Source organism: Monodelphis domestica, chromosome 1 (genome assembly GCF_027887165.1).
Source record: "Monodelphis domestica isolate mMonDom1 chromosome 1, mMonDom1.pri, whole genome shotgun sequence".
Taxonomy (NCBI): Eukaryota; Metazoa; Chordata; class Mammalia; order Didelphimorphia; family Didelphidae; genus Monodelphis; species Monodelphis domestica.
The window spans coordinates 146,896,383-146,924,350 of record NC_077227.1 but is presented as its reverse complement, the minus strand read 5'-3'; the positions used below and the strand labels follow the sequence as shown (position 1 = coordinate 146,924,350).

The 27,968-nt window shown below is 34.9% G+C and overlaps 1 protein-coding gene across 2 annotated transcripts in view; it reads left to right on the top strand.

Moving 5' to 3' along the window:
- Positions 1-221: 221 nt before the first annotated feature.
- MTMR10 (myotubularin related protein 10) overlaps positions 222-27,968 on the top strand; it is a 77,312-nt gene continuing 49,565 nt past the window's right edge. The window contains exons 1-4 of one of the 2 annotated variants that reach the window (XM_007479490.3): positions 222-987; positions 1,988-2,048; positions 25,243-25,379; positions 27,879-27,951. In XM_007479490.3, coding sequence (XP_007479552.1) covers positions 919-987; positions 1,988-2,048; positions 25,243-25,379; positions 27,879-27,951 — 340 coding nt within the window. In that variant the 5' untranslated portion in view covers positions 222-918. The remainder of the gene's footprint in view (positions 988-1,987; positions 2,049-25,242; positions 25,380-27,878; positions 27,952-27,968) is intronic. The other variant, XM_056807845.1, reaches the window with a different exon arrangement.

Below are 27,968 nucleotides of genomic sequence, written 5' to 3'. Positions count from 1 at the left end.
GCCAAAGTTTCTGAGGCAGAGATGATTACCCCTTAAGGGTACTTTTCTGGGCCCGAGAGGTGCTGACCAGCGTGTGTGGCCCGGATCTTGCCACCTTTCCGCTCAAGAGACAGAGTGGCTGTCACCCCACATCTCCCTCCGGCCCCAGGAGGAAATCCAGGGCTTTCAGATCCCTGGTGGAAATAACGAATCCCTAATCTGATGACTAACAGGCATGAGTCGAGGGAGCTGTCCAAGAGAAGGAAGGGCGGGGAGCGAGAGAGGGAGGCCCGCAGGACGTAGGCATCTAGAGGACCCGCTACCCACTCCTAAGCTACCTCCAGGGCATCTGGAGCCGTTTGGCCCCAGTGTGCTACCGTAGAAGCCCGTTCCCCGGGTCTCCTTGCTCAACATGGCCGCCGTTCCCCGCGCCCCAGGGGGATTCCCCGACCACATCGCGGCGGGCCTCGCGCACTGGAGCAAATAGTGGCACCGAGTCGCGTGCCTGGTTCCTCCTCTTGGAGAAGGGCTGCGCGCGCACGCGGGCGTGCCTACCCACACACCTCCACCTCTGCCCGTTTCCCCCGCCAAAACACTCCTCCCGCGGGGTGGGGCGGGGGGCGGAGGCGGGGGCTGGGAGGTCCCTTCCGGGGGTTGGAAACTCGAGGGGCCGCGTCAGGCCTGGCTCGGCCCCGGAGGCTCCTCCTCCTCCCTGCTCCGGGCACTCCTGTCTCCGCCCGCCCAGCGCGGGGGAGGGGAGGGAGGGCGGCCACAGACCCAGACGGCCTGGGCGACTCCTTCGGGAAACTCTGTGGCCGTGGCTGGGGAGGGAAAGCAACCCTGCCTCCGCCACTGTCCCCCCGCCCCAACCGGGGTGGGTCACCCCACCACCCTCTCTGAGGAAGGGTGGGAAGGAAAGAAGCACCCGCGAGGGGCACCATGTTCTCTCTCAAGCCGCCCCGACCCACCTTCAAGTCCTACCTCCTGCCGCCCGCTCCTCCACCTCAGGTAAACAGCCTCCCCTCCCCCTTTCCCCTCTGCGGTTGGGACCCTCGAGGGGCCAGGACCCCGGAGGCAGGGGTAGAAGGGTGCGACCCCACCCCCCTTCCTCCACTCCTGTGTGTTGGGCTCCCGTGGGGTGGGGTAGCGAGAAGAGGATCTCGACTTTTTCCTTTTAACTCCGGTAGTTCTGGCTTCCAGTTTCCCAGGTGGGGAGGAGGCTGCCCAAGAGTCTCGCGTCCCACTCACGGAAAGGTTTCTGCTTTCCTGATGGGAAAGCCTCACCCTACCCCCCACCGCTCCATTCTGGTTGGAGTCCCTACTCCCCCAAACCACGGACCGAGTCCCCATCGGGGAAGCGTTCGCCCACACTCCAGCCAGACCCGGGGAAACTTTTCAAACTGTCCTGCCCCAGTAATGAGCTTGTCGTCAGCGTCCATAATGCCGCTCCTTCAGGAGCGTGGAAATAGCTGCCCCGACTCTTTCTAAACCCACTCACGTTGCTGCCCTCCCCCTCCCACGGAGCAATCCTAGTTTAATCGGCGGCTCTCCCTATGTTCTGCTGCTATTGCTTCAAATCCGAGGTTACCGGATAAATAATATGAGGAGGAGGAGGAAGGAAGTTTTGAAGTTTTCTTCTGACAGGTTCTTAAAATTTTTAGATACATGTTAGGAGTTCATAGCTTTTTTTTTTTTGGTGGGGGGGTGCATGACCCAAACCTCTTTGGCAGTCTGGAGAGTGAAACGTAGTTATTAAAATATTCTAAAACAAAATTTTCACCAGTCCCCGGCTTAAGAACCCTTTGTCTTTGAAAATCTCACCAAAAGTTAAAAAAAAGTTTAGGATTTATATAAAACACATGGGCCTTAGACATTTGTGATAAATGAATTTACAAAATTTTCCAAAGTTTTTCATACTAAAATAAAACATTTAAATTTTTCATTAGAAATTCTTAAAAACTTTTAAAAAAAGAAAATCTTAAATTGAAGCTTCCCTAATGTATTTCAGGATGAAGATAGGAGTATTCCTGAACCCAAGATTAAAAAGCTGGACCCGGTGCTTTTGCCAGGTAAACATTAATCAAGGCCTTAGCCAGTATTTAGATAAGGCTGGTTGATCTCAATGCTTCTCTAGTGGGCTGTTTTTAGTAGGAGGTAGGTTTTAATTCCAAATTTTTCTAACTTTCTATACACTTTAAGTATAATAGCTGATAGAACTTGTCAAAAATCAGGATAGTAGGCACACAGACTTAGAGCTGGAAGGGATGTCAAAGGTCATCAATTACTTTACAGATAAGCAAACTGAAGCCAAGGGAGAATTAGATGCAAGTAGTACTGGCAGAGCTCTGACTTCATATTCTAAAAAAGCCATTACCCCCCAAAAAAATCTCTTGGAAATAAATGTAGTGAAAATAGCCAGAACAGTAGGAATCACACTTTTTTGCTGTTGTTTGTGTCAGGTCTTTGTAGATAGCAGGGTTTAGGGAAAATGAGACTTTAGAGTGTGGAGTTTATAATTCTGGTTTGCAATTGACTTGCATAAATGTCAGCATTATTTGCAGAGTTTCTCTGGTTTGATTTCATTAAAAATAATTGGTGGGATAATGTGCCATGAATTATCTAGTCCGACAGCTCCTTTTTTTGGTGAAGTTGAAGAGGAATAATCAGTTTGTTTGTTTTACAAAGATGAGGAAACAGGTTATTTTCCTCTCTTTCACAAGTCTAGGTGATTGAATCCAGGTCTTCTGATGGCTAGTCTGGTGCTCATTTTACTAAATTAGATTGCTAATATGGATTCTTTATGAAGTTGGATTCTTTATGAAGTTGGATTCTTTATGAAGTAATGAGAAAAGGACTTGTGAACTGTTTACTGTGTATGCTGGGGAAAATATCAAAATATGTAGGAAATTATGCTTGGCATTTAAAATGCAACTGAATACAAGTTGTGCATACAGTTTTTGGAATTTTTTAAAAAGTTATTTTATAATATTCATTTCAACAATTTAATAGACATTAAGCAAGACATATTGCTAAATGTAAAATGTTTCTGTTAAAACTTAAAAGCCTGGTAAAGTTTATTAAATATATGGACTTCAAATTTTGTTTTAAAACACATTAACAGAAATACCAGCTAGGTCTTCCAAAGTGCTGTGTTGTTAATTGCTAACAAAATGAAACTTGGCTACAGATATTTATTTTTTGTTAATGTTTTTCACTTAAGCTCTAATAATCATTTTCTTTTTCTTAGAGTAAATGTATAAGTAAACTTTGGTGCAAACATATGCTTTAATTCAAAAAACATTCATAGCCACTTTAAAATCTTTTCAATAGAAATACTATTTTAAATATTGAAGCAGTGCTACTTTGAAATATGTGCCTATGAGCTATCTAAAATTTAGATTCTCTATAAACTAGTTAAGACTCCTAATTTGGATTCTTAAAGATATTTTCATAATTTGTCATATTATTAATAGAGATTATATAGTTTTACTTTGAAAATATTTTCTATTTAATCAATGCTAACTAGAACCTTGTTTTCCTCAATATGAACAATAGTATGATAAAACAATTTACAATTATTCATTCAATGGCCATTGCCTCCTCTTTTAAAAAATGTAAATTATTTTTAATGTCAAAAACATTCAAGATGTTGTTTACCTTGCAAACAATTACAAGAATCATAATTACAAGATTAAAATATAATATATATTTTGCTTTACTAAAATTAAAAACTTCATTTACTCTTATTATTTAGAAAACACTTGTTGACTATCTACTATGTTCAAGACAATTTAAATTATACAGAGATGACTAAACCAAGATCCCGGTTCAAAACAAGAAGACCCTTTATGTTTTTCCTTTTCTTTCTTGGCTCTTTACCCTCATATTTCATCAGCAAGACTTCAGGGCCACTTAAACAAGACTCTTTCTAGAAGATATTGAACAATAAATACTTCTTTTAGAAACTGGCCCTGGTATTTATTGAATCCAGAAACCAAGAAAAAGCTTAGCCATGACACCTGTGACTTCACGTAAGCATGTTATCAAAAAATAATTGTTAAAACATTAAGAATCATCAATTAAAGCAAAAAAAAGCATTATACAAGCTACTGAGAATTTAATTAGACTACATTGCAATGATGCTTGGCTTTTAGGAGGTCACTTCCAAGGGGGGAAATGGCTGCACAGATAAGTCAAAAGTATATAGGTTGTATATACAAAGAAATTTCCTTGGAAGAGGGGGAGCAATGAGAACTGAAAGGAAAAAGAAAGAAAGGCCTTATGTAGAAGGGCCAGTGGAGCGGTGCCTTAAATGGAGCTAAGAGACAAGGTGAGCAAAGACATGAATTTTCATTTTACAGATGAAGAGACTGATACTCAGAAAGGTGAATTCCCACAGCTATGAAATGGTTGGACTTAGGAATTCTGGTCTTTTCACTCCAGTTTCAGTCTTTTCTCTACTAAATCTCAGCTACCTCCCATAGAATTTTATATGGGCATTGACATTGATACTTAATTCAATAAACTCATTCAGTTGCCTAAATAATGAATTCCTTAATTAAAATATAAAATGAAAGATCCATGTAAGTATATAACTTTTACTGAGTTTGGGACCTAATAACTAAATTCAAATACTTCTAATCTTTAAGTATTATAGTGAAACTATTAAAAAAGTGATTTGCTGACTGATTATTTTATGCATAATATTTTGGTGCTTGCCATTTCCTGGCATTATCTCTCCTACTGAACCCATTTATCAATCTTAGCTCCATTTAAAGTGTATTTATGTTCCATAGATCATCCAATTTTGTCTTTATTTTCTTCTGAAATTACTTTTCTACTTCTAGAGGTGTAGGGTAAAACCTCAGAATTGTTTTGATTATTGCATCTCTTATTAGTAGAGCTTTGTTAAATATGATTGTTGCCCATGGTTCAGGAAGGAGAGAGAGGACAAAAACTTGTAGATATAACCATATATCATGAATACTTTAAGTAAAGAATCGGTAAGCACTAAATATCACAAGAAGTGAAATTTCCTATATTTTAACAAACAAAAAGACTTACTGAGATTTGAGTCATTACTGAATCAGCTGTCTACTTATACTCAGACAACCATATTGCAAAAAAGATCATAATTGGTAAAAAGAAAAATTAATAATTTTGAGATAAAGATATAGCTTATAGTTGCAACAGTTCAATCCTGAAGTACTTAAATATAAATAATTAAGGATGAAAAATGTTAATAGGCAACAGAATGACCTCAACACCAGTAATTTTAATTTTGTATAGAAGTTTAGTATTAATCAATTGTTATAACAAGGGAACCAAAAAAGACTCAAGAACTAAAACAGTTCTTCAGCAATCATTTTATATACTTGCCAACTGGAGAGATGGTAGCCAAAGGCTATAGTAATTAAAACATAAATTTGTTTGTAAAATATTATAAAGGATGATGGAATATGAATGTTATTGCTTTATAAAGCAAAGGAAGGAGAAGGGGGAGCAGGTGGGTTTAAAATCATTTAACAGAATTTTTCTGAGATTCCACTAAACAGCCACCCTGAGGACATTTAATTATGACGATGGAAGCAGGACAAGAAGTAAAAAATTAGAAATGATCTGTAAGGATTTTTATAACAAATCAGACAGTAGAGTCTCTTCATTTGGATTCTAACATGACAGTCTGAAGGAGAAAGGTAAAAATTTCATTAAAGAGAACAAAGATGGAAAAAGCAGCCAGATTGAACCTGGCATATATATATATGAGAGCTATACTAACAGTGACAAATTGTGAGGATGTTGACAGAAGAAACAAAAAATTTGGAGGTAAAATCTGACTTTTGTTAATCCTGAAAACATGCAGCAGAAAGAACAACAGCTACCAAAGCCTATTCTCTTATCTATACAAAAATTTTAGACAAAAGCATCTCGCCATCAGTGACATCTGAAGGTATAAGTAGGGAATAAATAAGGCAGGTTTTTGTAACTGACTTTCTACAGTAGACCACATCTTTACCATTTTACAGTTTTTGCAGGAAGATGAAAAGACTAGATTGTACTGCATTTTATTGTTTGATTATGAAAAATTAATTTAGTAAATACCATCGTAAAGGCTCTTTTTCATACATCAAAATCATTCAAGCATCCTTGAAATTTTTAACAATAGAAGTAATCTTGTTCAGTGACTCATTAATCATAAATATCAGGTGAGGCATACAAGAGGGAGATGTATATTTCCTGGACTATTTGCCACTGTGATGGAAAAGATGAAGCACAAATAATCCTAAACAGTGATATTGTATGATTGTAAGAGACTGAATGCAAAAAATCTCTGAGAAATTGAAAATGAATATCACATAGAAGATAGAGATGTATATGATATAGCAAGGATAGATAGGTACATGAAAATGGGCTATAGCATATGACTAGTTAGGAACTTTGGAGAATAGGAGTAAATGTCAGGAAGGAAATGTGTTATAGAGGAAGAGAAAATAGCTTAGTAATGTAGAAAAGGCAAGAGAGGACAAATGGACATTTTGAGTGCTCCATTAGTATCCCATATGAGAAAAAAACATGAAAGGCCTCTTTACATGAGATCTGCTGTGGCAAACTTTTGGGAGGACATGGAAAGATTATACAGTACAAAACAGACATCTGTATCATTGGAACTTGCCTGCTATGAATTCCCAAATTAAGTATTTAAGTCGATCATTTACATTGCTTCTTTTGAATTCTTTTTTTCATGTCCATCGCTAACTAGATTGTGGTATAAATTCACAAGCTAATGGTATCATCTACTTTAACTGTTCTCTCCCATCTACCTTCTTCTCCCTTACCAATCTTCCCCAAGAATGCCCATCAGAATTCATAATAAGAAAAGTTGTGTTATTTTATTCTGGCAATTTTTTCTAGGTTTCAGAACACCAGTGATAGTGATTCACAGTATAAGCTAAACAAAAATTCATTTCCAAAATTATAGATGTCATTCTAAAAGAGGACAACCTGAGCATCCTTTTCATCCAGAATTTTGGTCTATACTTGGGAAAGAACTGTTGTTTTGTGTTTCAGTTGGTTTGGTGAATTTAAGTAATTTTTGCTCTTTTTAAAGTGCAATTAAAACTCCTCTTCATTCTTTGAGCATCCATCCTAGAAAAGTCTTTTGAAAGGAAAGCTTATTCTTTATTTTTCTTACCTCTTTCACTTTTGAAGCCTTTTATAATTTTCCTATTAGTAATGGAGATATTGTATCTTCACAGAATATTTAGGCTATAGATTGTTTATTTGAAATTATATTTGTGAACAGTTACTAGTTTTTCATGAACATTTTACTTGATTTCTTCCACATGAATAAGAAAACAATTAGCTAATATTTCTTAACTTTATTTTGCATTTTTAACAGTAAAGAAACATTTACAACAGTGCACTTTACAACCACATCAGCTGCTTCCTCCGGTAGTATTAAGACCTGACCCTGATGGAAACACTTATTTTTAAGATATTCAACTAATTTCTCACTTATAAACAGGATTTTCTGTATAACAGGGATAGGAGTAGACCTTTGATTTATACTGATATAGAAAACTCTTGATGAGAAATGCTCTTCATTCATGCTGGTTACCACCACCTCTGCTGCTTTTAGTCTTAGTCATTATTTGTTGTTCAGTCATTTTTCAGTAATAATCAAATCTGTGACCCTATTTGGAGTTTTCTTGGCAAAGATACTGGAATGGTTTGCCATTTCCTTCTGTAGTTCTTTTTACAGTTGAGGAAACTGAGGCAAATAGGGTTAAATAATTGGCCTAGTGTCATACAGCTAGGAAGTGTCTGAAACTAGAATTGAATCTACAAAGATGAGTTTTTCAGACTCCAAGCCTGGCACTCTATCCATTGTACCACCTAGTTTTAGAGAGTTGCTTAAAAGGCAGAGGTTAAATGACTTGTATGGTAACTGATATATGACTTTTCAGGGTTATCTAATTGTGACCTTTTTCCTGAACTAGGATCCAACCTTGGGTAGTTCCTTAAAAGCAAGTATGAACATAATAGATATCAGGTTTTGTACTTATTGAGTACATACATGACAGAGGAAATTCTTTAGGCATGAGTTATTAAAATTCCGTGATAAGAACACTGAGAAAGTGATACCATTTTGAGAGTAAATATATATAAGGAATGTAATATGCAAGGCATAGGTTGATGTATCTTCCAGAGTTTAGGAGAGTTAGGAGATTAAATTCAGGGAAAATATAGTTGGGATCTCATCATCTGAGACTAAGAAAAAAGTCAGATCAGGAAGAATGGGAGACCATGGAGATAAAATTTTGATGAAACAAGTTAGAAAAAATTATTCCATTGAAGTGATGCTGTAGGTAGCCAAGTCAAATATGCCACAGACTCCAAAGAATTAAAATTAAAGGTTAACAAAAGGGCAGTGGGAAGGTATGTTATGACTTTATTTTTATTTTTTGTCTGAATCTATGATTATCTGTATGGGATGCTTCTAGTATTGAAATTTCCTTTTCCACTGATATAGGTGCTTGTAACTTGTAGTCTTAGAGAGTTGCTTTGAATTCTCAGAGGTTGTTACTTTGCCATTGACACATAACTAGTATTTTATCTGAGATGGGACTAAACTCATGTTTTTATGATTTAAGTCTAGCCCTCTGTGTATGAGTATGCTACAAAATATTACCAATGACCATTTGTAAGGAGGAACTGTGTACATGAACTGGAAAGGGAGGTGGGTCAACCATCTTGTGAAAGTGAAATCTGTTTCTGTTGCCACTTCTGTACTGTCAAGATGTAGGGGAAGGCCTCTAGTTTGTTCGGTGGATTACCAGTTGGAGATTTATGGGAGGATCTAGAGACAAGAACTTTTTAAAACATGGGGAGATACGGATGACTTGCACACTGTATCACTGGAGAAAGCCCTTATATATGTCAGAGATCAGATATACTGAAATATCAAGGGTCCAAAGGAAGACAGCTCAAAAGAGTCTGACTGGCTTCTCAACTTGATGGGAATATATAATTAACTGAGAACAAAGGAGTTGCACTACCAATGAGACTTGCCATGAAGGATAAAGCCTGAAACCAACTACTTCTGAACTTTAAAAAAATTGAAATTGAAAAGATTAAGATTTACAGGCCAAACAAAAAATAATTGTCATTTACTTAGTGCTTTGCATTGAAACACTTCATATATATTGCTTCATTTGAGTTTTACAGCCATCCACTGAGTAAGGTATTAATCAATATTCCCATTTACAAATGACAAACAGGTTAAGTGACAGGAGAGAAAAGGTAGACTTGTTATTTTTATATATTTTTAAAAAAATATTTTACAGATGCCTTTTATATCACATATAAACTTACACTTTTCTCCATGAACCTCTACTTTTAACAAAGGAAAAAACAAAGAAAAATCACAGAATGTGAACTGCTAAAGGGCAGAGCTCATTATCATCTTCCTTTCTTTAACACTTAGGACAGTGGCTGGCACTCAACTAATATTTGTTGACTAACTCATAAAAGAGAATACTATAACCTGGACAACCCATAGTCCAGGAAAAGATTTCAGAGGCCTTTTGGTTTAACCTCACTTTTCAGCATATCTAATCTTTGATATAAACAGTGATATACCGTGAACAGTCCTAAAAAAGTCCTGCTCTCTGGTTCCTTCATCTTTTAAATTCCCCTCGCTTTTACAATACCATATATGTACACTACACCTCCATGAACCTTCCCTTTTAACAACAACAACAAAATGTATGTATTAAGCAAAAGGTCACTTTTGTTATATCTGCTTTCTTAACCAGACTTTTTGCACAGTGGGAATTTGATAAAACAGAAGTGATTAAGTTGACATCTTATGATAATGGGTAGGCCATGAGAGAGCCTAGCTACCTTAAATGAGTAGTAGTTATCTAGCTTTGGTGAATTACATCCTAGAGTTCTCAAGCTGTTTGCATATATATGATCCCTGAACTACTGTCAGTGATTGCTGAGGAATCATGGAGAATGAAGTTGTCATGTGACTGGAGGTAGCTAGAAGCTTTCTGGGATCCTAGGTTAAATTGCACTGAGCATCAAAAACCATTCCATTTAGTTCCCTCATTTTTTTTTTAATTTTAAACATTATTTTGTTTGGTCATTTCCAAACATTATTCACTGGAAACAAAGATCATTTTCTTTTCCTCCCCACCCCCCTCCCACCACCTTTCCCTCTCCCATAGCCGACGCACGATTCCACTGGTTATCACATGTGTTCTTGACTCGAACCCATTTCCCTGTTGTTGGTATTTGCATTAGAGTGTTCATTTAGAGTCTCTCCTCATTCATATCCCCTCAACCCCTGTAGTCAAGCAGTTGCTTTTCATTGGTGTTTTTACACCCACAGTTTATCCTTTGCTTGTGGATAGTATTTTTTAGATCCCTGCAGATTGTTCAGGTAGTCCCCTCATTTTACAGAGGAAACTGAGGACCAGAGGTGAAACAGTTTGTCTAAAATCAATACAAGTAGTATTGGCAAAGCTGGGATTGGGATTTAGCAGTGGCTCGGTGGATTGAACGCCAGGCATAGAGATGGCAGGTCCTGGGTTCAAATATGACCATAGGAACTGCTAATTATGGGACCCTGGACAGCTCACTTAACCCCTATTGCCTAGATCTTGCCACTCTTCTGCCTTCTGCCTTGGTTTGAAAAGATTCTCAGACTGGTTCCAGCCATGGCTGCTAATAAACTGCCATCTTAGCTCCACCCCTTCACTTTTCTGCCTTGGAATCAATACAAAGTTTTTGGTTCTAGGATGAAAGGTAAGAGTTGTTTTTTGTTGTTGTTGTTTTATTTTTAAAGAAGAAAAATTTCAAATTCTAAACACATGAATTTTGACTTTGATTCCTGACAGAATTTCAGAAAATACTAATAAAAGGTGTCTTAAGAAAACTTAGAAAAGGAAAGCATGATCTCTGTGAGCCAATATAGGTTTATGAAGAACAATAAATGCTGTGCTAAACTTAATTACCAAAGCTACCTAAGTTAAACAAACCTGAAGTACAACAAGATATTTAACAATCTTTTTTCCTTAAGTAGCTATTCTGTGTTCCTCAATGTAAAGGTCTCAGACTTTATACTCCACCTCATATTAGGAGACTTTTGGTATATTCCCTCAAATACCCTAAATTCTCATTTTCTCAGTACATCAATAATTACCATGGCCTACTATTTCACTAGACATTACTAGACACAGAAATGATGATACTCTTGATATTACACAAGTGTTGTACTTAACATGAACTCTGAAATTTCTTTACCTAATCATAGCCATTTAGCATTCCATCTTTCCCTCTGCCTTACAGCACTCTTGTTCTTTGTTCTTTTGGTCCTCTCTCTCTCCATGTCTTTTCCACACTGTGTCTTCTAAGCCTTGTGTCCCTCAGTTCTTTCCCAGTTGATCACTGCTACACTGACTGGTTCCCTCCCCCCATCCTGACCTCTTTGTAAATCAGTTTTACTCTTTACTAGTCTCTTTGCTTGAATTCCATGACTCTTTGTCTCATTTCCACTCATGCTTTGTCATTCTCCAACCTTGGATTGGTCTCATTGTTCTTTACTTTCACTTCTATTCATATGCTATGGAGTGAAGCTGGAGAAAAGTCATGAAATCATGCTAACTTTGTCCACTTTAAATTTGTTATAGAATCTCAACCTCTGCAGCAAGACAGTCATTTTATACACCCCTAGTTGATTTGCTCTCCCACACAAAACAGCATTTATTTCCAAATATTTTTACTCTTCATCCCAGCTTCTCAGGTGAAGACATTCATCATATTTCACTGAAAAATAGACCCATTTGACTATATACAGATAGACATATCACTTAAAACATTGGTCTTATTCTGTTTTTTTTTTCTTTTATTTATATCTCAAACAGATGGTCCTCCTGCCTGCCAAGTCAAACCATATACATTCACCCTAGATCCCCTTCTATCCTATCTTTAACAGATTATACCCTTTATAATCCCCATTATTTCTCTAATCTTCAGTCTCTCCCTAACTACTGGTTCCTACCAATAAGCCTACATTTCCTACATCTTTTAAAGACAGTCACTTGATCCTATATCATTATTATATATTATACATCATAGTTATTATATCTTTCCTCTCTTCTACGTCTGTTTCCTCGCACTTTTAACTCAATTTTTCTAAACCTTCTAATCTGACTTCTGATTTTATCATTAATTTGAAACTGTCCTCTCCACAATTTACTAATGAATTCTTTTACATTGTCTTGGACTGGACCACCCCCCCCCCCCCCCTGTCTTTTGTTGGTTCAGCTGCTCTGGAATTTGTTTGGAGGCAAAAGGGATGGGTGGGAGATTGTGAGATAGTTGTTTGAGTGTGAGTTTGGGCAAACTCCAAACTTCCTTACTCTGCCATTTTAGTTTCCCTGAAACAAGTGAAAAATCCAATGAATTCTTAATTGCTAAGTCTAATTGCCTTTTCTCAGTGCTGATCTCTTTTGAACTATCTGTGGTCTTTAACATTGCTGTACCTTCCTTTTATACTTTATATATCTTATAGTATATAGTTCTTTAAATATTTCCTCCATTAGACTGGGAACTCCTCAAAGGCAGAGACCATATTATTACATTTCTTTATATCTCCAGCACATAGGACAGTGGCTGGTCATAAAAGAGAGCAATATAGTCTGGATGACCATAGAATCATACCTCTAGAATGACTTTAGGGGTGTGTGAGGTGAGAAATTAATGTGTTATTTTCAAGTTATTAAAAGTTGTTAATAACTGAAGGTTGGCTTGCATGTGCCTTGCTTCTCTTCCCCCCCCCCCCCTCCCTCCACCCTCCCACCTCCAATTCTTACAAAAGCTTAAGCACTCTGGGAATCCCCAGGCTGGAGTCCCAGGCTAATGGTTTTAGATCCTGAAGTAATGAGACCTAATCTAAGTATCAATCAATCTCGAGTATCCTTTGTTTTAGAAGACTTCTATTGTATCTTTGTATTTGGATTATTGAAGCTTCTAATGGAAAGTCAAGCCCAGTGACTTGAAGGATACTCTCATCAGCCCCTCCTAGATAATCCAGTCTAGAACTACTCTCTTCTGTGTATCAGTCTCCAACTTCCTGGTCATATCTTTAAAATAGTGATTTGCTTTTTGAAGATGTTAATTAGCTTGAATGTGTTCATCATAAAGCTATTCAACACTGTCTCCAATTATTGTAAACTGTTATAATCCCTTCTAGGAGACTTGATTATATCAGGATTCTCCTATAAAAAGGGGATTTTTCTGTGAATTATTGGGCTATGGAGGGGCATTTGTCTTGGGTCCATGACTTGACAGTGCCCCTCCCCCCACCTCTCTCAAAAATATATTTTAAATGATTGATTTCCATGGTCATATAATTTTTAATAAGTGATAAAGGAGGGTAAACTTTGAAATTTCTAAGGTCCCTTCAATTTCCACTCCACATAGAGGCCATTTGGTCCAACCTCCTTACTCTTCAGGAAACTGAGGTCCAGGAAGGTTGTCATTTATTTGCCCATATCTGCCACAGAGGCATAAATTAAACATGTTAGAACCCTTTTCCTACTTTTAACATCTGTTGCAGAACTTGTCTCAGTTGTCCTATTTTATGCTGAAGGTGGAGGCACCAGATTATATTTAGAATGGGCATATAAATAGCTCTACTCTAGAAGTTCATCATTGTTTAATCATTTTTCAGTCATGTCTAACTCTTTATGACCCCTTCTATAAATAATGCTATATGTTTGTCCCTACATCTCCTAGGAATTTGAACAAACTTTCTAAGCTTTCCCTATTGTTAGTAATGGGAACATTAATAAATTAACCTAAAATTATTAGTCTGTTAGTCCATTAGTAGTTACCTATACAGATTTTACATAATGTACAGTTATAATACAATATTTTATGTAATTTCTGTGCAAATCCAGCACATTTTACAGATGAAGAAACTGAGACAACTAGGGCTAAATGAGTTATCCAAGGTCACATAGCTAAGGCCTTCTTGACTGCAGGACTGGTACTGTATCCACTGAGCTATCAAGCTTTCCCCAATAGGAGCTCCACCATAGGTGTCACCAATTTTATTGCTTTAGTTAGTATTACTTCCCTCACACATCCACCAAACTAATCAAGATGACCTATAGCTATTCTCTTTACATGTTATCCTGACTCCTTACTCTGGGCCTTTGCCCAGTTGATCTCCCATGTCTGAAATGTGTTCTCCTTTCTCATCTCCTTAGAAATCCCTAGTTTCCTTCAAAACACCAACTTAAACACGACTTCTTACAGGTCTTTCTTCATTCCTCCAATTATTAAAACATTCTTTTCTTGAAATTAAAAAAATTAATTTACTTACCTGTGTGTGTATTTTGTCCCCAAAATAAGCTATGGTCTTAGAGGGTAGGGGCTATTTTGTTTGTATCTCCAGGGATTAGCAAATTACTTAATAAATTACTTTTGAATTGAATATGACATGGTACAAAGCAGAACTGTTCTCCCAGTAGAATGAAAGCTCTTTGAAGACAAGGATTTTCTAATCTAACTGTATCACCACTGAGAGCCTTATGTATAGTAATCACTTACCTAATTATGGAATTAAGCTGAATTGAATTAGAATATTTTTTTTAAATGGAAAGGGCTGCTTCAGTAGGAATAGTTCAAGCAAGTTTCTTATGACACTAAGACTAAGTAGTTTGCATAATCAGTCACTCACGGGATATAATAAAGAGAGTCCTGCTTCAGATGCAGGATACTAATTTTAGTATATTCAATTTTGGCAAATATTTCCAAAGATCAGGTTTAAAATAGGAAATGACTATGATTGAATCAACTCCAAAATAGATAACAGGTTAAATAGTTTATATATCTTGGGTTGATAGCTTTTAATTTTTAAAAATCTTTGGAAACACTTTTTTCCATACGTAATTTTTAAAATTAATTTCTACCACTACCATCTCCAAGCTTTTTAACTTGCATCAGACAGAAGCCTGGCTTCTATACCTGTTTTCCTTGCCTGCCTTCTATAACTGTTTTCCTTACTTGAAGGTACTTTGTGAACTGTATTGTAAAAATTAAAATTTGGCAGTGGGACTGAAGCTGGATGTATTTCATTAAAGTAATCCTTTATCTCAAGTCCTAGTATATTATCTCAAGTCCTAGTTTATTATTATAGGAATAACTGGTTTCTTGGCTAAGGCAAGTTGCTTTTAAATGGAAATTATTGCAAATATTTTTCATTTTGGAATCTTTTAGAAACCATTTAAAAATAGTTAATAGCATATTTATACAAAATGTTATTTTTGAGTAAGTTTCTTCTTAGTTCTTTTGCTACCATTTACACACCAGTCTTTTAACCGCAAGAATATTTAAAAGCAAGCACATGACTTAGTTTTTAACATAAAAGAGCAATTAGACCAATTTTGTGCTTTTACATATCTCTTGATCCACTTTTATGCATATTTTATTCCAATACCTTTGGAAAACATTTTTTTTCTTCATTAAGCAAAATTATTATAAGACATTAAGACCTATAATAATTCAGTAACCTTCAAGTCCATATTTTTTAAATTAAGTTAAACATAAATTTAGATGTAATTTAATATTTCCATACACTATTATCTAAGATAACAAATGTCCCCTTTTTTAAAATGAAGACAATGAAATATACTTAAGAATTTTAGAGGCCTTGTTTGGTATAGTGAAAATCTGCAAAGTAGCAGCATTATATTTATTATATTTATACATATATCTTCAAGGCTTTATAAACCCTTCCCACTCTCCTATAAACCTTTTCCACATTCTTATTATAGATTTTTTTTTATTTTAAAAATCCACAATACAGTGACTCGTGATAAGTGAGCTATGATATAGCAAGGGATGACTAATAATATTTGTCATATCTATTGCTGGTATCCTTGAGTTTTATGAAAAGAAAGTCAGAAAGACCCCTAAAACAATAGATCTACCCCTTGTGATAAATTTATGTATGGAAACGGGTTTACCATCTACTTTGTCAGATTTTGGGGGAAGTAGTATCCTTATGTATGAAATAACACATCAGTCTCAGTATTGAGTACCTATCTCAAAGGGCTTTTGTGAAGATTAAATGAGATAATGTATATATAATTCTTTGTAAAGTTTAAGGCACTATATAAATATCAGATACTGTAATTCTAAGTATATACTTATACCCAGAAGATTTTTAATTAAGATGGTTTTGGTTTGCCTATGAAAATCCCATTTTCATTGCTTTTATAGTGAATATGTAGCTAAGTAATTTTGATTAGATCCACCAGATGTTTAGATTTAGTTGTTTTGAAATAATCAAGTGAACAACAGTTACATATGATGGATAGGTTGCTATTGGAGGGAGTTTCTAGGTTGAGATTGCATATCTATTTGAGTATTTAAGTAATTATACTGGTCATTATAGAAACCTTAGCTTACCAGGCCAATCAAGAGATAACCAGACCTTATCCAAACTGAGTGCAGTTTATAAATAGAAACTAAGTCTGAGGGAGAACTTATTAGGGTATGTGAAAATAAAAGCCTCTCCACTGATATGATTCCCTCTTTTTCAGAGTTGTGTCAAGAATTTGAGAGTTTTAAGTTTTGTTTTTTTCCTATGTGATTAATTTTCCCCACTCTTTGATATCTTAGATGTATGTTGTATAACATTTGCATTATGATTAGAAGCAAGATTGCTTGAATGTGAATTTTATTTTTGTAATTATACTTATAACAATTTTAAATTAAATTTTATTTTTTAAATTATATGCAGAAATTTTTTTTGACATTTTGTGATTTCAGATTATCTTTCTCCCTCCTGCTCCTCTCCAAGGTCGTAAATATTCTGCTATAGATTATACCAGTACTTTTATGTAGCATGTATTTTCATATTCCCTATGTTCTAAAAATACATTACACAATTTAAAGAATTCATAAAGAAAATAAAGTAAAAAATAAAGGTGTGTTTTGATCTGCAGGCAATTTCCAATAGTTCCTTCTTTGGCTGTGGATATTTGTTGTGTTTTTTTGTTTTGTTTTGTTTTTGTTTTTTTTTTTTTAACTTAAGTCCCTGCGGTTATCTTGGAATCTTGTTTTGCTGATAATAGTGTAGTCCTTCACAGTATGATATTTCTGCTATGCATGCATTGTTCTCCTGGTTCTGCTCACTTCACTTTGCATCAATTCATATATATCTTTCCAGGTTTTTTTTTTTTTTTAACTCATCCTGTTCATCATTTCTTATAGTTTTCCATTATGATCATATGCCACAGTTTGCTTGGCCATTTCCTTAATTGATGAACACCCCCTCATTTCCAGTTCTTTGCCACCTCAAAAAGAACTGCCAAAAACATTTTTGTACAAGTTTCCCCCCTATCTCTGACTTCTTTGGGATACAGACCCAGAAGTGGTCTGAGTCCAAGAGTCATAATTTTATAGTCGTGGGCCTTTGGCCATGATTCCGTATTGCTTTTCAGAATGGTTATATCAATTCATAGTTCTACCAGCTGTGAACTATTCATTCTTTCCATTTCATTGTAAATGAAACATTAGTTGCCCAGAATTTTACTTTGGTATATAAGATTTCTTTATATATGTAAAAATATTAAGATGTACTAGTCAATTGAAAGTTGATTTTACTTTTATAGATGTATAATGGTGTAACTTTGATCTCCTTTTTTGTCACTGAATTACACTTAAGACTCTTTAACTCTATTTCTCTCCATTTTATTACTTTTAGTGATTAATACATCTTACAAAATATATTTGAAATTATTATATATCTTAATTTTTATACTATACACATATATATATATACACATTCTTTGATAGAATACATATATTCCCATGGTTTTTACTCATATCTTTTTTGCTAATGACTCCTAAAAACACTTCTCATTTCAAACTCTTTATAGAACTTTAGGCCAGTTATCTCCTTTTGGCTACTGTAAATTTGCATTGAGATGTTCCACTCTCATCTCAATATCAGTATAAATAGAACTAATTTTCCTATTTTCCCTACTGCCCTACAAAAGGAATTGCCCTCCTGGCTTTGTTTTTTGAGTGCATCACCATTCTCAGGCTAAGAATCTTGAATTCAGTATAATATTATATAATATTATTTAAATAAATAAACTTAAATATTTAAATAAATAAATATTATTTAAATAATAAAATAATAATAATTCAGTATAATATTTGTATGCAAAAACATAAAATGTGAGAAAGAGTATGATGGAGGCAAAGAAAAATGCTACATATCATGCTCCATAAAAATGAGGATGGAAAAGTACACTGTTATCAGGAGAGAAAAGGGAATGCGTCATGTAGGAAATAGCACTTGAGCTCTTCCTTGAAGGAAATGGAGACTCTTTTTTAACACATCTTCTCATACCTTCTCATACCCATTGTCAAATTTAAATTTCTTTACTTGGCTTTTAAAATTCTTCATAACTTGACTCAGCAATGGTGGAGAAAGGCTACAATGCCCCACCCCCTGCATTCAGGGGTGGGCCAGGACCTCCCATCTCTAGACCTGGCTCTCTGACCACTAAGCTACATAGCTACCCCCAAATAGCTTTTTAGTTATATTTTTTGGATCCTCCCTTTCTGAGAGCTGTTATTTACTATCATAATGCCCATCTCTAACAATGCCCTCTCCTTCATATTCACCACCTAGCCCCTATCCCTCTGTTCTGCTTCTAGGCTGTTGTGGATGAGAAAACAGATAATTTATTAGAAATACTGTGGCAAACAGTATTTAAAAACAATGTTCGAAGTCACTAATTATAAGAGAAATATAATACAATAAACGTTTATTAAGTGGTCATTAAGTGCTAGGGGTACAAATAAGACAAAAGAAAGTACCTGGCCTCAAGGTGCTTGCAATCTAATAGGGTAAGACAGAAAATAAAGGGAAGCTGAAGTAGGGAGGTTACTTACCCTGCATGGAGGCTTGATGATGGTGAAGTTGAAGTCAAGCAATGCAGCTAATGGGAAATAAAGAATTGGCTGGGCTTTTGAGTTCCCTTTAAAAGGAGCCTTTGAGAGAAGCAAATAATATGTTGCCAAAAAAAAAAACACTCTAAAATGTCACTACCCTTTGACATGGTGATTCTACTTCTAGGTTTAAATTTCAAGGAGGTCATGGATAGGAAGAAAGTCCCCATGTACACTAAAAATGTAATGATTCTTTTTATCATAGTAAAGAACTGAAACAAAATGGATGCCCATTGATTGGGGAATGGCTAAACAAATTGTGCTGCATGAATGAAATATTACTATACCATAAGAAATGAGCATGAGAATACAGAGAAATATGGAAACATTTGTATAAACTGGTGCAAAGTGAAGTAAGCAGGTAATATAGATAGAGCCACAAAATAATCAAAAGTGGATGTCACAAAATTACAAAGAAATTAGAGTGATTCCAAAGAAGTAATATGAGAAGATTTCTACCCTCTACCCTTACCTCCTCACATCTTTGTAGGGTATGATGCACATACTTTCAAATGTTTTTAAATGTCTTAATCAGTTCTATTGATTTTTTTTTCTTTGAAAAATATTTGTTAAATGGAATGACTTAGAGAGGGGAGCAGGAGGAAATTGGGGAAATTTTGATGATTTTAAAAAATATCAATAGAAATATCTATTTTAAATTTTATGTGAAGAAAAACAAGCCTCTTTGATTCAGAAGAGTTTCATTGCATTGTCTTTTCATTTTACATTTATTTGATAGTGTGAAAGCCCTCTTTTACTTCCATCGTGGTTTGTGACCCTTTGTAGCATTGTACATTGAAAATTCTGGACTTGACATCAGGAGTTGAATTCATGGCTTGAATTTCAGTTCTGATCCTTGCTTTATGAGCTTTACCTCTTATACAATGTCAATAGACAATAAACATTTATTTAATACCTACTATATCAGTCGCTATGCTAAGTGTGCTGGAAATACACATTAAATAATAAAAGATAACAGTGGAGATAATAATTATACTACCTATGTCAAATTTGGTAATTGTATAATGGATGGATCAAAAACAAGAGAACCAGTTAGAAGATTATTAATAAGCAATAGTCCCAAGAAACAAGTGAACTTTGAGAACCAGATGTTTTGGTTTAAAGATTCTGCTGCTATAGAAGTTTTATGTATTCTGTTCACTAGAGATTATTATAATTCCTTTTGTTTATGGAGGATAACTAATAATGCTTTGTTACACAATTTCAAATCTTTGAGATAGCTTTAATACATTTCCATACTTAGTGTCATTTCATGAGTTCAGAAGATTTTCTAATTAGGATCTAAAATTACCCTGTTTTTAGTAATTTCTTCTGTTTCCTTGAATCATGGATTTAATGTGGATTAACTTGACTAAGTTAACACTAAAACTGTGTAGTTTTTATGTAGATAAAAGCAATCTTAAGATTTTTATAACTTCCTGTAAGTTGATGTTGACAATTCTAGTCTTCTAACGTAATCATTTGACTACATAAACAATGTAAAAGTGTTGACTTCTGGGTTTAGATCAGCTTCTGATTATATTAAGAAAGAGATGTTAGCTAACATTGCAATAACATTGACTGTGTCAAACATTGGCAAATGACAAATTAATAAGTGCCATTTGTGAATTAAGATTTTTGTGATGTTGATATTTTTCCTTGCCAGAGACCTAGGTTCAATTTTTTAAAAAACTTAGTGGCATTCACAATTATTCATATTGTGCAGTTTAATTACAGAATGAGGAGGATGTTATTCTTCATTTCAGCAAAGTGTACCATACTCTCAGATTTGGAAAAGAGAAAAAGCTTCCTTTTCTTATGGCATTGTTCTTTCTTTATATTTTTCTCTGGTTCAACTACAACTAGGCATATAGATAGAACATAAAAAATTATCTGCCATTTGAACGTACAGGGGTTGTAGTAGTATACACTTGAGAATTATTAAAACTGTAATCTGCTAATGTTGCTCAGAACTGTACACCTTTTGGAGCTATCCAACTAAATTTCATAGAATTCTCGATTCTCAGACTTAGAGGCTATGGTTCAACTTGTACAGAATTCCCCTCTGTAACTTTTCTCAAAGACCTCTTAAAATAGGGAACTACCTTATAAGCCAGCCAATGACAATTCTAATTGTAAGTTTTTCTTATATCAAGTCAAAAATGTCATTCTCTAAAGTATACCCATGTCTCTTAGTTTTTTGGGGGGCCAAGTAAGGCAAACCTAATCCTTTTTCCACGTGTTGTTTTTTATATATATAAAATTCTTACCTTCTGGAATCAATACCATATATTGGTTCCAAGGCAGAAGAGTAATCAGAGCTAGGCAATGGGTATTAAGTGACTTGGTCAGATTTGAACCCGGGACCTCCCATCCCTAGGCCTAGCTCTCAGTCCACTGAGCTACCTGGCTGGCTCCATGTCCAACTCTTTGTGACCCCATTTGGGATTTTCTTGGCAGAGATTATTAGAATGTCATATCCTTCTCCTGTTCATTTTATAGAAGAACTGAGGCAAATGGGGTTAATTAAATGACTTGCCCAGGGTCATACAGCTAAATCTTCCTGACTCCAAGCCAGTGCTCTACTTGAAGACAACTTAGTCTCATCCTCCTTTAGACATGTTCTTGTTTTTTAGCTTGTTTTAGTGCCCCTAAAATGTGTCTGAGCTAGCACAAAACAAAGTGTTACAGATGTGGTATGAGCAGGGAAGACTATAAGAAGATGATCATCTTCTTTATTGTTAACATTTTGAATCTGGTTTTAAGTAAGGAGAGTTAAGTTCTCATTTACTTTGAACTTGCAGTTTTTTTCATGTGAACATCTGTCTAGTTATACTTTCCCCATCCTGTTTTTGTATGGTTGATATTTTGAAACTAAGCATAGAATTTTATATCAATAGCTACATATAGTTCATCCTATAAGATTTATCATTCTAGGCTCATCATTATAACTCATTTAAATTATTTAGGATTGCAATTACTATCCCACATAATTTTTCATCCTCTGGATTTAACAAACATGTCTTCAGCATCTATACTACTGGGGAAACTGAAGATCTCTTGAGCTCAGGCATTTTAAGCTCAAGTGGGCTAAACCCATTGGTTGTTTCCATGTCAGTTTGGGGGACAAGGGATGTACCACAGGTTGCCTAAGGCCTGATGACACTGTCCAGGTTGAAAATAGATATCAGAGTAGGACTGGGCTATGAATTGTCCTTGCATTGCTGGCCCAGATGAATTAGGAGACTCCTCCTAAAATAAACAGATCAAAGAGCAGAGATGTAGCCTTCCTCTAGAAACCAACCTCCAGTTTGGCAGCAATCCATTAATTACTATTTGTAACCTTTCGGTCAAGTAGATTTGTCATTTTAAAAATTTCTAACCTTTTTTTTTTTTGATAGAGGTTTGATATCTTTTTTCATTCCCAGTATTATTGATCTTAGCATTGGACAGTTGCTAACTTCCCCACATAAACCTGTTCTGCAAGTTGACTAAAATATGCTAACTTTTACAAAGTGAAAATTGGTTGTTTCTCAGTATTAAATTTCAAAGTCAGGGTTATGATACTGCTATTATTCTGTTCACTTATCTCCTCCAACTTTTATTCACTTATCTCTTCCAACTTTATTAAACAAAATTTGATATTGTGACTTTAATGATTTTATCACGAGTATAAGATTTTTAGACAACCAAAAATTTATTTTGAAATGGTAAATCATGTTATTCAAATTAAGCAACTATTAACTTTTATTCAAAATATATTAAATAAGAAATTAATCTTTGTATCCATTAATTATTTTAATAATTATGATGGAATGAAAGAGTTAATATATATCTCTGCTTCAATGTTCAATCATTAAACCGGGTGTCACTCACCAATCACTCTAGTCAGTATCAGTCATAGATTTTTAAAAATCAGGAATAGGCCATAAATATTTAGTTAGGCTCTTATTTTTCAGATCAGAAAAGAAAATTGAGGCTTTGAGAGAAAAATTTGTCCAAAGTCAAATAGAGCCCAAATCTGAACATATTGGAAGTTAAAAGTCGACCCATATCTAAGTAAATTATTGAAAATTATTATTATTTTTAGCACATTAAGATTTTTATTTTAAAATATTTTAAAATGCTTTTTCTTCTGGTGAATGCTGACCAAAAGTTAACTTCTTATCATAAATTAAATCATAATTTCGGATCAGAGAGAAATTCTATATTCTTTGTATTAGGTAATAAAGTGCATACATTTTTAACTAAGAAAATAAATCAGTGGATTTATTTTGGCAAAAGTTATGATAATTTGTTTTAAATCCCCTTAATTACTAATACTTAAAAAGAGTATTATGTGTATATATAATATTTGTATGTAATATTGATTTCCAAAGATAACTTCAAATGAAATAGATTAAAATTAAGTAAAAGAAGTTCAAGCTTGTGTGGGTGGGTATGTAACTGAGCCCCTTTTTCTATTGATACAATCAAAATAAAGCTGAAAAATAGAATTGGGGAAATAAAATTCCTGAGTAATTCTTCACCAGACTAATATTACTAAGAATCATTATTAATCACAACAAACAATTATTTATTAAATGCTTACATCATTTAATGGCCAGAAAGGGAGAAATATATAATAATGCTGGAAAGTTAAGTTGAAGCCAGTTTGTGAAGACCCTTAAAAGTAAGGGATATGTTTGTATTATTTCAAAAGCAATAGGGAATCATTAAATTTTATTGAGTGGGGGAGAGGCAGGGTCATATTGCCCTTAAGGAAAATCAGTTTGGTAGTAGAATGGCACATGTTTTGTATTTGGTAGGGATGAGACAAACCGACCATTTGGAGGCCTTTGTAATAATAGATCAGGTGAGAGATGGTAATATCCCTAACTAAGATGGTGTTTTTGGAATGGAGAGAAGACAATAGATGGAAAAGATATTGAAGAGGTAGAAATGACAAGATTTGGCAACTGATTATATATGTGAAGTGAGAGAAGGTGAAGGAGTCGGGTGTTGCTGAGATTTTGGGAACTTGAAAGAATGAAAATATTTTGATGCCCTTGACAGAAATAGGGAATTTTTGAAGAGTGATGGATGGGGGGGGGGGGGGGAATGAGGGGGGAAGATAATGAGTTCTATTTGGATATGTAATAGATCATCTATTTTGAAATGTCTAAAGAGCTAACAGTGCAAAACTGGAGCTGAAGAGAGAGATTGGGGCTAGATAGGTATAGAGCCAGGAATTTGTATTGAGATGATTGGGTTTGAGGGTGCAACATATTAGGGACTATGGTGGCTAAGTCAGGGAGGGAAGTTGAGAAATGGTCAGATAGGTAGATGGAGAACCAGAAGAGATCAGTGTCATGAAAACTTAGGATGACATATGTAGGAGAAGAGGGTAGTTAACTGTCAGGTGCTGCAGAGTTCAAGAAGGATGGAAGATTGAAAACAAGACCATTGGATTTATAAGAGGTTACTTTGGCAAGAACATTAACAGTTGAGTAATGAATTTGGAAACCAGACTGCAGTGAGTTAAGGAATGAATAAAAGGAGAGGAAGAAGAGGCAGGGAGATACACCTTTTGCTAGGATTTTGGCTGAGATAGAAGAAAAAGATTCATGTAAGATTCTAGAGAAGATATTTTTGTTTTGATACTTGACCATGTTTGTAGATAGTAGGAAAGAAACTAATAGATAGGGAGACATTGAAAATGAAGGGGAAGAAGTGAGGATTTTGAGGGGGGCAGTCTTCAGGAGAACATCAAAAAGGATGGAGTTAAGGGTACATGCAGAGGTGTTGGAATTAGCATTGTTGGACTCAGGAGTAGAGGAGGAGAGAGTGGAGAATGTTAGTAATTTTTGAGATGAAAAGGAGGAAGAGGCCTGATCTTCACTAGTGTATTCCTCTTGTCAGATACCATTATATTTTGAGCACTCGGGTCAGTAAAGGAATCTATTACCTAAAGAGATCTCAAACTTGTGAAGTATCAGGTATTCCCTAGATGTATATGCTGTAAACTTCTAAAAGAGGTAATATTTTTACATACATTTCATTCTCTGTCCTAAGTTATGACGCAGTCAGAGAAGACTATACTATCATTAAGTTAACATCAGAGATATTAAAAAACAGGCTTTAGTAATGTTATTCAGTAATGTATTTAAATGCATGTAATAAATGTATAACTAGAAGAATATTTAAGTCTCTTTTTTTCTTTTTTTTTTAAAGGCGAAATAGTCGTAAATGAAGTTAATTTTGTGAGGAAATGCATTGCAACAGACACAAGTCAATATGATCTGTGGGGAAAGCTGATATGCAGTAATTTCAAAATTTCTTTTATTACAGATGATCCAATGCCATTTCAGGTTTGTTTCTTATTTATAAAACATTTGTCTGTTTAATGACTTTTGACCAAATGAAATATTATTGTATAAATCAGAGTTCAAAAGAAAATGTAACATATTTGTTACTTTAGCAAATTCATTCAGTATAGAGTTGATGAAATTATGAAATTCAAAGCTAAGCTTTAGGAAAATATTTAGATATGCAGAGAATGTGTTCTTCTATGAATTAGTACCCCTTAGATTTTACTTGTATTAAGGATTGTGAGAAATTTGGATTTTACTAAAAAGAAGTAGATAATAATTCTATGATGTTGGTTTTTAGAAAAGGCTTTAGCCATTAAATTCAGAATTTAGACTTCAATAAACTGGAAAATCTAGAAACTTTGTTTTCTAAAAATTTTTCCTCAATTTATGTGTTTAACTTAATTTTCATTTTCTAGTCCTATTAAAAACAAAAAATACTTGTTTCCCAATGAGATATTTTAGTGCAGATATCAAATATGAAGCAGAAATAGCATGTGTACATACATGTATGTGTGTTTATATCTGCATATGTGTATTAAATATTACATATATTTACTAAAAAGGATGGAGTCAAGGGTACATACATAGGGGCTGCAATTAATATGATCACTCAGGAATAGAGGAAGAAAGGGTGAAAATGTTACAAATTTTTGAGACCAAAAAGGGAGAAGAGGGAATATGTTTTCACTAGTATATGCCTTGTTTCAGCTGTCTTTATATCTTGGGGACTCAGGTCAGTAAGGGAATCTGTTACCTAAAGAAACCTAGAACTTGGTGAAGTATCAGGTATTCCCTATGTGTATATACTGTAGACTTCTAAGAGAGATGATTATTTTTGCTTACATTTCATATATTTTAATAGAATTGATAGGATTTAAGTGACACTATATATGTGTGTGTGCATATGTATGGATGTGTATGTAAACACACATGATTTGTTTTCATGTCTTCAATAACCGGTTTGTTGAGAATAGTATAGCACTTCCTTATCAGTCTGATTACTTGAATAGTGGTTCTTTGAAATCTTCATATTCATTTTTCATATCAATATTGTCACCATCTAAACTTCTTAATATGAAATTATATTTGTATAAAAATACTTTTTAGTTGCTGAGATTTTTTTTGGTTTGAAAAGGCATTCAGTTTCCTCTTTTTGATTTAGAATTTCTCCTTACTCTCAAGATGCCCTAGATAAGCATTTGTAGGTTGTAACAATCTGTTTCAAGGCCAGAATTCTTGTGTTTATCCTTTTTGAATTTTTCTTTAATGCAGTGCTTGGCACAAAGTAAGCATTTAAATAGGTACTTTTCCATTTCATATGGCCACATTACTTTGAAAAATGCCTGGTTTGAGTATTGTGTTAGGGCAAAACCATGAATTTTATCCCTATATGATCCATCTCTTCTGTTCCTCTGATACATTGTCTTATTCCTTCTGCTCTGACTTCATCCTTAACCCTACCTATAGTTATATAGATGGATCAGCCTAAATCTATAACCATAAGCCAGGGGGGAAATTTATAAATTTCCCTTTTGACAATAATTCCCTCATCATAAATGAACAATAAATTTTAAAACAATAAAAATACTATTAGCAAATGAATAAAATATAGGTAACCAAATATTTTTTAAAACCAAATAAATCTTTAATAAGTTTTTTGTTCATAAAAGATAATTTTCCAGTATGAGCTAATATAAATGGCATTGAAAGGAAACCCATAGACCTTCATTGAAATAGGAATAATTTTGATGATAGAGCTAAATGCCTTCTACTTCTGAGTATAGGTGTTAACATTCATGTTTAAAGTGAGTTAAATTCCCAAGTACACATTAAATATGACTATAGCTTCATACAGAGCTATCCTTATAATCTAGCATATAAACATGATTGTCTCTACCCAGACTTTCAGGAGCTAGATAGTGCTAGAGAGAGCACCAGACCTAGAGTCAGGTAAATTCAAATACAGCTCTGACACTTACTAGCAGTGTGACTCTTGACAAGTCACTTAATCTCATTTGCCTCCTCATCTGTAAAAATCAGCTGGAGAAAAAAAGAAAAAAAAAGCTGGAGAAAGAGATAGCAAACCACTCCAGTATCTTTGCCAAGAAAACCCCAAAATGGGAATCACAGAGAACTAGATACAACTGAAATGACGGAGGAAAAAATAAAAACTTTCAAAGAAGGTAACAAAGCCTTATTCACACTTCGATGACATAGTGACTTCCTTCTCCTCTCCACTCTATATGTTCATTAAACCTGATTTAATCCACATGAAATCATGATGGGGATAGTATTTATCCTAGATCTGGACTATCATCTGATATGGGCCCATTGGCTTCTTGAACTTGGTTGGCTTTGGATGCACATTTTTGTTTTCCTTCCTTTTAAAGAGACATAAAACAAAACTTCTTTTAGGGTTTAAATTTATGTATCAGTGTGATTTTTTTTTAACAGACCACTTTCTTAAAATAGAAATTTTCTTTTTTATAATTTCAGAAATTTCATTATACAAACCTTCTCCTTGGTGAACATGATGTACCTTTAACATGTATTGAGCAAATTGTAACAGGTATGTATATACTAAGT